The following is a 13925-nucleotide window of genomic DNA, read 5'->3' as shown; positions in this document are numbered from 1 at the left end:
ATTAACCCAGCCACCGGTTTTGGCACATCCCTTTTGTAATTCTTTTTCCAGGAAGCAGTGATGTTATTCAGCCTCATTTGCAGTGGTGGGCGGACCAAGACTCTCAGACACATTCAACATGAACAGGTCTATAGTGTACCTGCCCATAGTCATCTGTAATTGATGGGAACTGTAGTTTCCTTTTACTGCAGAGAGAGGAGAGGATATGATGTAATCCCGGCTGTTACACCTTCTCCTTGGCAGAGTTATTGGCTGTTATCTTTTTAAGTAAAGAGATGAGGTCATACAAATTCAGTTAGACTTTTCTCCTAAATGGTAAGGATTTTAAAAACTGTATTAATGGTTTAGTGTTTTGTGTAGGGGGGTGTATTAATGCGTGATTTTTTTGGGCTATCCTGGAGTTCTTCTTTGAGAATGGGACACCATTGTTTCTTACTTTTTTATTTTATATTAGTTTTGTGATTCCAATTCTGTAAAATTTTTGTATAGTATACTATTATACTATAATGTGTCTGTATTTGTCTCTGCAGTTTGGATGGATGTTACTTGGCTTCTTCATGCTGTGATGACCTCTGCTCCATTCTTATCACTAACCGATCTCTCATCAGACTGGATTTATCAAGGAACAAGCTGCAGGACTCTGGAATAAAGCGTCTGTGTGAGGGACTCCAACATCCAAACTGTACCCTACAGGAGCTGAGGTGAGAAAATTACAATAAATTATATATTCATTTGCAGGACATGAAATAAATATTCAGTGTGGCATGTTGCACTGATAGCTGTCATCGTAGCCCTTCCAGTTACTTGAAGCTGGACAGGTTCTTCCAAATGTACATTACGATTTAGGAGAGTGAAAATTATAGAGCAGTGAAAAATTGGCCAGCACCAGGACACTTTTAGTAAGCAAGAAAATGCAGAAACATATCAGAGAAGCAGGACACAGGCAGGTGTATAGCTGCAGGAATAGGAAACCACAGATGATGCGACAGTGTAATCTGTCCAGTGACAGGACAGGTTTAATTATGGAGAATAGGACTAACAGGTGGAGGCCCAACGTTTATTCTTACTATGGAGAAAGTAAGTCATATTATGTGGGCAGTTTTAGGTGCTTTTTTTCACAGAAAGTGGTGTTTAGCAAACAAAAGGCAGCTGAACATAAAAAGTCCCTAACAGTATAAAACAAACACCAATATAAATCAAAGAGAAATTAAAATCTCAACATACTACCCCTGAAATAAAAGCCACGCCCCTTTTTTTTTTTTTTAAAGGAAAGCCTTGCAGCAAGAATTGACTGCTGTCCTTAAAGGGAAACTAAACTGTATTAGACCGCTACAAACCAAAAATGCTATTTAATTTTTTTTTTATATAAATATCATGTATAGTGTGTAGGGGTTTTGGGTTGAGATACCAAAAGTATAGTATTTTGTAAAAATGTTCCTTATATACAAAACCGATAGAGCTTTACGCAGCTTGCAACCAAAGAACTTGCTAGGTTTCAAGTGAAAGTTCTTTCCTCAGAATGTTTTCCCATTTCAGCATATAGGGATGTTTTCCTAGTGTCTGTATGAGATACAATGTCTGATATTAAACCTTTTCAAGAAGGTCCCTCAGAACCTTGGGAAATAGTAAGGAGGGGACTATGGAGAGTGCATAATTCTATATCTGCAGGTATCCTTAAAATGCCATACATGGCAAGTCTGCTCTTATAGTGTGCAAAGGAGAGAAATCTCTTGTGTGGTGGGGTCTACCAACTGGCAGAAGTGAAATAGCTGCTCCTGAAACCAAGGATAGGACATTGAAGTGGATAGACTATCTGGCACTGCAGAATTAAAAAGAAAAGAGGTAATTGGGGATGCTTCTGACATAAGTGGATATTTACATTTCAAAGTTTTTCATAAGTCACGAAGAAAGGACATACTGCACAGGAGATCACTAGGAGGCACAGTCACATCTGCATTCCACAATAGATTGGATGTATGGGGACTAACCAGAACTTTTCAACCTCTATCTATTGGTTGTTGTTATGTATAGTAGACCAGGAAGTGATGGCTCATATTTGTGAGGCATGGTGATAAGTTGACAAGTTTGGGAATGCAAGCCCCCCATCATTTCAGAAGGCAAACAATACTGATTGCAAAAGCTTATGCCTCTTACAGGGCCAGATAAAGTTCAAGAAGTCAACTTGGAATTTTTTTAAGATTGGCGGAAGAGATATGAATAGGAAATGTTTGATAAAGATGTTTAAGCTTGGGAAAGATATACATCTTTTTTTTTTTTTTTAATTTAAATATTTATTCATTTTTCAAACAAGACAATACACATTTCCATAGTGTAAAATATAACATTACAAAAATCTCATAAAACACTAATTTCAAATCATTTTCTCCCCATAACTCCCTTCCTTTTAACCCTCCCACCTCCCACCCCGCGTCAACATACCCCTGACATCTATCTGATCTACTTGTATCTCATATCCTCTGGAAATCGAGGCCTGGAAAAGGAAAAGGAAAGAAAGAAAGGCCAATTCCTATATTTTCTCTCTCTCCCTGTCACTTCCCCTTTTTCCTTTCTTTCTTCTTGTCCTCTCTATCCCTTTTCTTTATGCTTACTTACTCAGTACCTTCTTTTACCTTCCCTTTGAACTCCTCCCATTTCTCCCATTTCATATGATATGTCACCATCCTATCTTCCTGTATATAATAAAGTTTTTCCAGTCTAGCAATCTGGTCCACTCTATTTATCCAGTCCTCTTCCCTCGGTGCTTCAACTTTACCCCAGAACTTAGGAATCAGACTTTTTGCTGCATTTAAGTAGCACAATATACTCAGTTCTCTATATTTATTTCCAGGTAATTTTGAGTTATGAAAAAGACAGGTTTCAGGATCCAGTCCTATCTCCATTCCAGTAATATTCGTAATTTGATTTGTAATTTTTTCCCAATATACTTGTATTTTTGAGCATTCCCACCATATGTGATACATCGTACCCAACCCTCCACACCCTCGCCAACACCAAGGTTGCTTCTCCTCCCTCATCTTGTGCTCTATCACCGGTGTAACATACCACCTTGTCAAACATTTAAAATTCATTTCCACTTCACGCATACTAATATTTTCGTGTACCATTCTATATATTTTCCTCTGTGTGTGCTCTTCCCACTCCACTCCTAGATCCTTTTCCCATTTTTCTATATATTTTAATTTAAACTTGCTATCTAAGTCCGTGAGCGTTTTATATGCTTTAGCAGTGCTGTGTTTCCCATCACCTCTGTCTTCTAAATATTTCTCAAATTCATTCCACTCTTTCCTAGTTCTAAGGGGCTTCGTCAATTTCTCCACAAATTGTTTCAATTGATTGTATCTCCATATATCTATCCTAGTGAAAATCCTTCCCTCTTCCCTTTTCAAATCCTCCAGTGTTCTTAAGTGTACCCCCTTCATTACATCTCTCAGCTGAGTGTCTTCCTTCATAAACCATCTACCTGAGATTTCCTCTTTACCTGTGGGGAAAAAATCTGAATTTCTTAGTGGTATCAACAGTGAATTGAAGTCCCATTTCCTCTGTTTGTGCATTTTATCCCACTCCCTATATTTTTCCTAATTGTTGATAACAGGGGTTCTAATTAGAGATGAGCGAAGAAATGAAAAATTCGATTCGACTGATTCGGCGAATTCGTGGACAATATTCGATTCGAGTCGAATAAATTCGCTGTGAATTTAACTTAAAAAAGGGTGTTTCTAGGCTTCAGAGAGACTTAATATTAGTGCAGAACACTGTACCTTTAATTTAAATGCCCTTGGAGTCTGCTGGGGAAGAGAAATAATACTGTCAGTCAGTATGACATGCAGATGAGTGCCGTCGATCTTAGAATCACTGCACACTTCACTCCTTTGGCCAGTCACGGGGCCAAAACCAGTGTTTGGAGCCACAGTGTGGCGGTGGAGCCAGCAGCAATGGGAGGCCATACAGCAACCTATGACAAAATGGAAACCAGCAGGAGCGTGAGGAGACCTGAAAGTGGCACATGGCAGAGTGGGAGCAATGGGAGGCGGTACAGGGACCCAGGTCACACTGTGGGCCCAGCAGCAGCGTGACCAGGCGGTACGGGGGCCCATGGCCGATATGGGGCTTGGTGGCACCTATGGAAGGCCTGTAATCTGCCAGCAACCTATGACAAAATGGACAACCGCAGGAGTGTGAAGAGATTTCAAAGTGGCACATGGCAGAGTGGAAGCAATGGGAGGACGTACAGGGACCCAGGTCACACTGTGGGCTCAGCAGCAGCGTGACCAGGAGGTACGGGGGCCCATGGCCGATATGGGGCCTGGCGGCACCTATGGGAGGCCGCTAATCTGCCAGCAACCTATGACAAAATGGACAACCGCAGGAGTGTGAAGAGATTTCAAAGTGGCACATGGCAGAGTGGAAGCAATGGGAGGCCGTACAGGGACCCAGGTCACACTGTGGGCCCAGCAGCAGCGTGACCAGGCGGTACGGGGGCCCATGGCCGATATGGGGCCTGGCGGCACCTATGGGAGGCCGTTAATCTGCCAGCAACCTATGACAAAATGGAAAACCGCAGGAGTGTAAGGAGACCTCAAAGTGGCACATGGCAGAGTGTAAGCAATGGGAGGCCGTACAGGGACCCAGGTCACACTGTGAGCTCAGCAGCAGCGTGACCAGGAGGTACGGGGGCCCATGGCCGATATGGGGCCTGGCGGCATCAATAGAAGGCCTGTAATCTGCCAGCAACCTATGACAAAATGGAAACCAGCAGGAGTGTGAGGAGACCTGAAAGTGGCACATGGCAGAGTGGGAGCAATGGGAGGCGGTACAGAGACCCAGGTCACACTGTGGGACCAGCAGCAGCGTGACCAGGCGGTACGGGGGCCCATGGCCGATATGGGGCCTGGCGGAACCTATGGAAGTCCTGGAATCTGCCAGCAACCTATGTCAAAATGGACAAGCGCAGTAGTGTAAGGAGACCTCAAAGTGGCACATGGCAGAGTGTAAGCAATGGGAGGCCGTACAGGGACCCAGGTCACACTGTGGGCTCAGCAGCAGCGTGACCAGGAGGTACGGGGGCCCATGGCCGATATGGGGCCTGGCGGCACCTATGGGAGGCCGCTAATCTGCCAGCAACCTATGACAAAATGGACAACCGCAGGAGTGTGAGGAGATTTCAAAGTGGCACATGGCAAAGTGGAAGCAATGGGAGGCCGTACAGGGACCCAGGTCACACTGTGGGCTCAGCAGCAGCGTGACCAGGAGGTACGGGGGCCCATGGCCGATATGGGGCCTGGCGGCACCTATGGGAGGCCGCTAATCTGCCAGCAACCTATGACAAAATGGACAACCGCAGTAGTGTGAGGAGATTTCAAAGTGGCACATGGCAGAGTGGAAGCAATGGGAGGCCGTACAGGGACCCAGGTCACACTGTGGGCTCAGCAGCAGCGTGACCAGGCGGTACGGGGGCCCATGGCCGATTTGACCTCATTCATCCCATAGTCCTGCCGACTCACGAATAGCGTGGCCTCCTCAAAGGGCCTGAGCAAGCGCAGGTGTCACGCATGAGATGACAATGGCTGACATCTAAGTTACACAGGGAGTACCTTTATCCGCTTTTAACATCAGGAAATCTGTGATGGCCTTTAGCTGTTCGTAAAGGCGGTCTAACATATGTAGGGTTGAATTACACCTTGTTGCAATGTCACAGCATGAGGAGTCGGTACGGGGGCCCATGGCAGATTACGTGCCTGGCAGCAGCAATGGGAGGCCCGTAATCTGCCAGCACCCTATGTCAAAAAATTCAACACACCAGCAGTGTGAGGAGACCGGAAAGTGGCACATGGCATGAGAGACTGTGGACCTGGCAGCAGCATGAGGAGGCGGTACAGGGGCCCATGGCAGATTAGGGGCCTGGCAGCAGCTATGGGAGGCCCGTAATCTGCCAGCACCCTATGTCAAAAAATTCAACACACCAGCAGTGTGAGGAGACCTGAAAGTGGCACATGGCAGAGTGTGGCGATGGAGACAGCAGCAATGGGAGGCCGTACAGGGACCCATGAGAGACTCTAGACTTGGCAGCAGCTTGAGGAGGCGGTATATAGGGGCCCATGGCAGATTAGGGGCCTGGCAGCAGCTATGTGAGGCCCGTAATCTGCCTGCACCCTATGTCAAAAAATTAAACACACCAGCAGTGTGAAGAGACCTGAAAGTGGCACATGGCAGCAGAGTGTGGCGATGGAGACAGCAGCAATGGGAGGCCGTACAGGGACCCATGAGAGACTCTAGACTTGGCAGCAGCATGAGGAGGCGGTATATAGGGGCCCATGGCAGATTAGGGGCCTGGCAGCAGCTATGTGAGGCCCGTTATCTTGCAGCACCCTATTTTAAAAAAATTAAACACACCAGCAGTGTGAAGAGACCTGAAAGTGCAGACACCATGTTCTTTCCGTTGTCGGTCAACATGGTTCCGATTTTCAGTTTGCGCGGAGACAGCCATCTGTCGATTTCTCTGTTCATTACACTCAGAAGTTCCTCCCCTGTGTGACTACGTTCGCCAAGGCATACCAGGTGCAGCACAGCGTGACACCGTTGCGCCCTGCACATGTGATATGCCGGTTGGGTAATGGGACTTGGCACGGGGGTGGCGGCTGAGGACACGGCGGAAAAAGAGGTGGTAGAGGCGGACATGCTTGCTGGACCAAGGACGTGCAAACGTGGAGGCAAAAGCGTCGTGACCTGTCCAAGTTGCTGGTGCGGCTGTGCCGGCACCACGTTCACCCAGTGGGCCGTAAATGACATGTACTGTCCCTGACCGTAGTTACAGCTCCACACGTCGGCGCTGCCGTGCACTTTGGCAGAGACCGACATGCTCAAAGACTGGCCCACCATCTCTTCTACATGTGAATGCAGGGCTGGCACTGCCTTTTTGGCGAAGAAATGACGGCTTGGCACTCTCCACCGCGGCGCGGCACAAGCCATCATTTCTCGGAAAGGTGCTGAGTCCACCAGTTGGAAAGGGAGGGACTGCAGCACCAGCAACTTGGACAGGAGGACGTTCAGCTTTTGCACCGTCGGGTGCGTGCTCGCAAACTGTTGTCTCTTGGATACGGATTCCAAGAAAGACTGTTGACGGAATCCGAGAAGAGGAGTAGCAGGAGAAGGAGCATCTGAACGAGCGGAAGATGCCAACGAGCGACAACTCCCCTCAGCAGAGGTGTTGGAGCCTTGACTGGCTGATAGAGGGTGATTGACGACGTCGGGTGACGGAGCAAGTAACGGAGCGGGTGATGGAGCGGGGGCTGGGGCAGGCAGAACCGCCGTATCTTTATCACGGTTTTCCCAGGCCACCGAATGGTGACGCTGCATATGCTGACGCAACGCTGTAGTCCCAACATGGGCCCCCTGGCCACGATTGCATTTCTGGCCACATAGTCGACATACGGCTACGTTTACTTCCTCGGGCGGCTTGACGAAAAATTGCCACACCACCGAGTAGGAAACTTTGCCCCCGCTACTCTTCACTGGCTGACTGCTACTTCCTCCGTGCGCACCGGCACCACTACTGGCCGTGGTGGTAGGCTGCAGTGGAGCTGGTGCTCTACTCCGTGGACGTTTGGCTCCACTGACACTGATGCGACCCTGCTGCCTCCTGGGCAACCCACCGACTGTTTCGCTCGCTGCCAAGCTGGCACCCTCTTCTCCTGATGATGCGGAAGAAATTGCCTGATGACGACGAGGCAGCCAAGTGCGATCAACCTCCTCATCATCAAGTACGGTCTCCGCCTCACTACTAGCCCCCTCGGCTGCGTCTGGGTCAGGAGACAGACCTGTCTCTAGACCGGCTACCGAGCCACTCTCCTCGCCAGTACTTGTTCGCTTGGCTGCTGAAAAGGCCGATGTCTCCCCCCGTTCCTGACCGCCCTCTGTTAGCTCTTCCTCACTGTACAGTGGGGCTGAGCCCACAGCATGCGATACTTCGCTTGGTGAGGGAACAGCAAAGGACAGGGGCAGGTAGAGGACACGTGATTTCAGTGGGCTTGCTCCCGGGCCATGCCAACTAACGGTTGTGTCTGACGTACCCACCGACCGTTGGCTGTAGGTGTCAGAGGTGACCTGGGAAGAGGAAGACGACCGAGCCAACCAATCAATGACGGCAGGGTTGTCGGTGGAGACACGACCGCTGGATGACACCGGGAGCACTGGCCTCTGGCTGCGAATACTGCTGCCTCGACCCCTTCCTCTGCTGCCACGTCTGCTCGCTCCTAAAACATTGCCTCCTCTGCCACTCCTCTGCATGTTGTCTGACATACTCTTTAATTCAACGATTAGGTGTCCCTGAGTAACAATTCTGTGTCCCTGAGTAACAATTCTGTGTCTGTGCGAGTAACAATACTGTGTCTGTGCGAGTAACAATTCTGTGGCCCTAAGTAACAGTTCTGTGGTCTTCAGTAACAATTCTGTGTCTGTGCGAGTAACAATTTTGTGTCTGTGCGAGTAACAATTCTCTGGCACTCAGTAACAATTCTGTCTGTCCCTGAGTAACAATTCTCTGGCACTCAGTAACAATTCTGTCTGTCCCTGAGTAACAATTCTCTGGCACTCAGTAACAATTCTGTCTGTCCCTGAGTAACAATTCTCTGGCACTCAGTAACAATTCTGTCTGTCCCTGAGTAACAATTCTGTCTGTCCCTGAGCATGAATTCTGTGGCCCTGAGTAACAATTCTGTGTCTGTGCGAGTAACAATTCTGTGGCCCTAAGTAACAGTTCTGTGGCCTTCAGTAACAATTCTGTGTCTGTGCGAGTAACAATTCTGTGTCTGTGCGAGTAACAATTTTGTGTCTGTGCGAGTAACAATTCTCTGGCACTCAGTAACAATTCTGTCTGTCCCTGAGTAACAATTCTCTGGCACTCAGTAACAATTCTGTCTGTCCCTGAGTAACAATTCTCTGGCACTCAGTAACAATTCTGTCTGTCCCTGAGTAACAATTCTCTGGCACTCAGTAACAATTCTGTCTGTCCCTGAGTAACAATTCTCTGGCACTCAGTAACAATTCTGTCTGTCCCTGAGTAACAATTCTCTGGACTCAGTAACAATTCTGTCTGTCCCTGAGTAACAATTCTGTCTGTCCCTGAGTATGAATTCTGTGGCCCTGAGTAACAATTCTCTGGCACTCAGTAACAATTCTGTCTGTCCCTGAGTAACAATTCTCTGGCACTGAGTAACAATTCTGTCTGTCCCTGAGTAACAATTCTGTCTGTCCCTGAGTATGAATTCTGTGGCCCTGAGTAACAATTCTGTGTCTGTGCGAGTAACAATTCTGTGTCTGTGCAACAATTCTGTGTCTGTGCGAGTAACAATTTTGTGTCTGTGCGAGTAACAATTCTCTGGCACTCAGTAACAATTCTGTCTGTCCCTGAGTAACAATTCTCTGGCACTCAGTAACAATTCTGTCTGTCCCTGAGTAACAATTCTGTCTGTCCCTGAGTATGAATTCTGTGGCCCTGAGTAACAATTCTGTGTCTGTGCGAGTAACAATTCTGTGTCTGTGCGAGTAACAATTCTGTGTCTGTGCGAGTAACAATTTTGTGTCTGTGCGAGTAACAATTCTCTGGCACTCAGTAACAATTCTGTCTGTCCCTGAGTAACAATTCTCTGGCACTCAGTAACAATTCTGTCTGTCCCTGAGTAACAATTCTGTCTGTCCCTGAGTATGAATTCTGTGGCCCTGAGTAACAATTCTCTGGCACTCAGTAACAATTCTGTCTGTCCCTGAGTAACAATTCTCTTGCACTTAGTAACAATTCTGTCTGTCCCTGAGTAACAATTCTGTCTGTCCCTGAGTATGAATTCTGTGGCCCTGAGTAACAATTCTGTGTCTGTGCAACAATTCTGTGTCTGTGCGAGTAACAATTTTGTGTCTGTGCGAGTAACAATTCTCTGGCACTCAGTAACAATTCTGTCTGTCCCTGAGTAACAATTCTCTGGCACTCAGTAACAATTCTGTCTGTCCCTGAGTAACAATTCTCTGGCACTCAGTAACAATTCTGTCTGTCCCTGAGTAACAATTCTGTCTGTCCCTGAGTATGAATTCTGTGGCCCTGAGTAACAATTCTGTGTCTGTGCGAGTAACAATTCTGTGTCTGTGCGAGTAACAATTCTGTGTCTGTGCGAGTAACAATTTTGTGTCTGTGCGAGTAACAATTCTCTGGCACTCAGTAACAATTCTGTCTGTCCCTGAGTAACAATTCTCTGGCACTCAGTAACAATTCTGTCTGTCCCTGAGTAACAATTCTGTCTGTCCCTGAGTATGAATTCTGTGGCCCTGAGTAACAATTCTCTGGCACTCAGTAACAATTCTGTCTGTCCCTGAGTAACAATTCTCTGGCACTCAGTAACAATTCTGTCTGTCCCTGAGTAACAATTCTGTCTGTCCCTGAGTATGAATTCTGTGGCCCTGAGTAACAATTCTGTGTCTGTGCGAGTAACAATTCTGTGTCTGTGCAACAATTCTGTGTCTGTGCGAGTAACAATTTTGTGTCTGTGCGAGTAACAATTCTCTGGCACTCAGTAACAATTCTGTCTGTCCCTGAGTAACAATTCTCTGGCACTCAGTAACAATTCTGTCTGTCCCTGAGTAACAATTCTGTCTGTCCCTGAGTATGAATTCTGTGGCCCTGAGTAACAATTCTGTGTCTGTGCGAGTAACAATTCTGTGTCTGTGCGAGTAACAATTCTGTGTCTGTGCGAGTAACAATTTTGTGTCTGTGCGAGTAACAATTCTCTGGCACTCAGTAACAATTCTGTCTGTCCCTGAGTAACAATTCTCTGGCACTCAGTAACAATTCTGTCTGTCCCTGAGTAACAATTCTGTCTGTCCCTGAGTATGAATTCTGTGGCCCTGAGTAACAATTCTCTGGCACTCAGTAACAATTCTGTCTGTCCCTGAGTAACAATTCTCTTGCACTTAGTAACAATTCTGTCTGTCCCTGAGTAACAATTCTGTCTGTCCCTGAGTATGAATTCTGTGGCCCTGAGTAACAATTCTGTGTCTGTGCAACAATTCTGTGTCTGTGCGAGTAACAATTTTGTGTCTGTGCGAGTAACAATTCTCTGGCACTCAGTAACAATTCTGTCTGTCCCTGAGTAACAATTCTCTGGCACTCAGTAACAATTCTGTCTGTCCCTGAGTAACAATTCTCTGGCACTCAGTAACAATTCTGTCTGTCCCTGAGTAACAATTCTGTCTGTCCCTGAGTATGAATTCTGTGGCCCTGAGTAACAATTCTGTGTCTGTGCGAGTAACAATTCTGTGTCTGTGCGAGTAACAATTCTGTGTCTGTGCGAGTAACAATTTTGTGTCTGTGCGAGTAACAATTCTCTGGCACTCAGTAACAATTCTGTCTGTCCCTGAGTAACAATTCTCTGGCACTCAGTAACAATTCTGTCTGTCCCTGAGTAACAATTCTGTCTGTCCCTGAGTATGAATTCTGTGGCCCTGAGTAACAATTCTCTGGCACTCAGTAACAATTCTGTCTGTCCCTGAGTAACAATTCTCTGGCACTCAGTAACAATTCTGTCTGTACCTGAGTAACAATTCTGTCTGTCCCTGAGTATGAATTCTGTGGCCCTGAGTAACAATTCTGTGTCTGTGCGAGTAACAATTCTGTGTCTGTGCAACAATTCTGTGTCTGTGCGAGTAACAATTTTGTGTCTGTGCGAGTAACAATTCTCTGGCACTCAGTAACAATTCTGTCTGTCCCTGAGTAACAATTCTCTGGCACTCAGTAACAATTCTGTCTGTCGCTGAGTAACAATTCTGTCTGTCCCTGAGTATGAATTCTGTGGCCCTGAGTAACAATTCTGTGTCTGTGCGAGTAACAATTCTGTGTCTGTGCGAGTAACAATTCTGTGTCTGTGCGAGTAACAATTCTCTGGCACTCAGTAACAATTCTGTCTGTCCCTGAGTAACAATTCTCTGGCACTCAGTAACAATTCTGTCTGTCCCTGAGTAACAATTCTGTCTGTCCCTGAGTATGAATTCTGTGGCCCTGAGTAACAATTCTGTGTCTGTGCGAGTAACAATTTTGTGTCTGTGCGAGTAACAATTCTCTGGCACTCAGTAACAATTCTGTCTGTCCCTGAGTAACAATTCTCTGGCACTCAGTAACAATTCTGTCTGTCCCTGAGTAACAATTCTGTCTGTCCCTGAGTATGAATTCTGTTGCCCTGAGTAACAATTCTCTGGCACTCAGTAACAATTCTGTCTGTCCCTGAGTAACAATTCTCTGGCACTCAGTAACAATTCTGTCTGTCCCTGAGTAACAATTCTGTCTGTCCCTGAGTATGAATTCTGTGGCCCTGAGTAACAATTCTCTGGCACTCAGTAACAATTCTGTCTGTCCCTGAGTAACAATTCTCTGGCACTCAGTAACAATTCTGTCTGTCCCTGAGTAAAAATTCTGTGGCCCTAATAACGTTTCTGTGGCCCTAAGTAACAATTCTCTGGCACTGAGTAACAATTCTGTCTGTCCCTGAGTATGAATTCTGTGGCCCTAACTAGCGTTTCTTTGTCCCTAAATAACGATTCTGTGGCCCTCATTAACAAGTCTGTGTCCCTGAGTAATGGTTCTCTGTCCCTAAGTAACTTTTCTCTGTCCCCAATTCTCGTTTCTGTGGCCCTAACTCTGTCCCTGTCCCTAGTACAGAGCGGTCTGCCTCTGTTCAATGACTGCAGGCAAATGAAGAATTCCAAAATGGCCGCTATATATACCTCGACCATTACACAGTGCTGGCTGGCTGGCTGCTGATTGGCTGATGCGATCACATGTCGTTGAGGAATGCATTATGGGGCAGCGCGCCTTGTCTGCGCGCCTTCCCAGACATCCCCGCTCCGTCGCCGCACATGTCAGCCGCCATTTTCTGAAAAATTTCGATTCGGGCGTCCGAATTAGGCTATTTTTCGGATTCGGCACGAATCGAAATTTTTCAGATATTCGACTCGAATTCCACTTCGGATACTTCGATTCGCTCATCTCTAGTTCTAATGATAGAACAAACAACAGTGGGGAAAGTGGGCATCCCTGTCTGGTTCCATTTGACATAGAAAAGGTCTCTGATCTCTCTCCGTTTACCATTACCATCGCAGACGGTCCTTCATATAACTTTCCAATCCACTTTCTCATCCTACTTCCCAATCCCAAGATCTCCAGTGTGTCTATCATAAAACTCCAGTTAACCCTGTCGAACGCCTTCTCTGCATCAATCGAGAGCAGCACTACTGGTTTTTTTTCCAATTTACTTTTCTGTATAAGCATCAGGGACCTCAACCCATTATCTCGACCCTCTCTTCCTCTAACAAAACCCACCTGATCTCCATGTATCCAATCTGGCATCAGATCTCCTAACCTATTCGCCAATACTTTTGCATATAACTTCGTATCTACGTTTAATAATGATATCGGTCTATAACTTGAACAGTTGGTTATGTCTTTACCTTCCTTATGTATCAAAACCACCTGTGCCAGAAGGGATTCCTGTCTTATCTCCATCTCTCCTCCCAATGCCTCCATATATCTCTTTAACTTAGGTATCAGTAAATCAGCATATTTTTTATAATACCTCACTGTATACCCGTCTGGTCCTGGGCTTTTTCCCGTCTTAAAGCTTTTTAATGCTATTTGTAGTTCTTCTTGTGTGATATCAGATTCTAAGGAGTTTAATAATTCTACATTTAATTTTGGTAGTCCTGCCTTCCTTAAATAATCTCTTCTTTTTTCAATATTTATCACTTTATCTTTATTTATATCATCCTTGGGGGCAATATTGTATAATTTACTGTAGTAATCTTTAAATACCTTTGCAATGTCTTTGGTTGAATGGACTAACTCTACCTTGGGGTTTTTTATTTTATCTATG

The 13925-nt window shown here is 46.1% G+C and overlaps 1 protein-coding gene across 1 annotated transcript in view; it reads left to right on the top strand.

The window, feature by feature from the left end:
- Positions 1 to 13925, top strand: part of LOC149450644 (NACHT, LRR and PYD domains-containing protein 3-like) — a 108762-nt gene that overhangs the window by 82833 nt on the left and 12004 nt on the right. Inside the window, exon 6 of the mRNA XM_089691685.1 lies at positions 531 to 701. Coding sequence (XP_089547811.1) covers positions 531 to 701 — 171 coding nt within the window. The remainder of the gene's footprint in view (positions 1 to 530; positions 702 to 13925) is intronic.

The sequence above is a fragment of the Staurois parvus genome, unplaced genomic scaffold (genome assembly GCF_062004578.1).
Source record: "Staurois parvus isolate SC_StPar_1 unplaced genomic scaffold, SC_StPar_1.0 ptg000569l, whole genome shotgun sequence".
Lineage (NCBI taxonomy): Eukaryota > Metazoa > Chordata > Amphibia > Anura > Ranidae > Staurois > Staurois parvus.
Note: the sequence above shows the minus strand (reverse complement) of the source record. Positions and strands in the feature narration are given on the sequence as shown.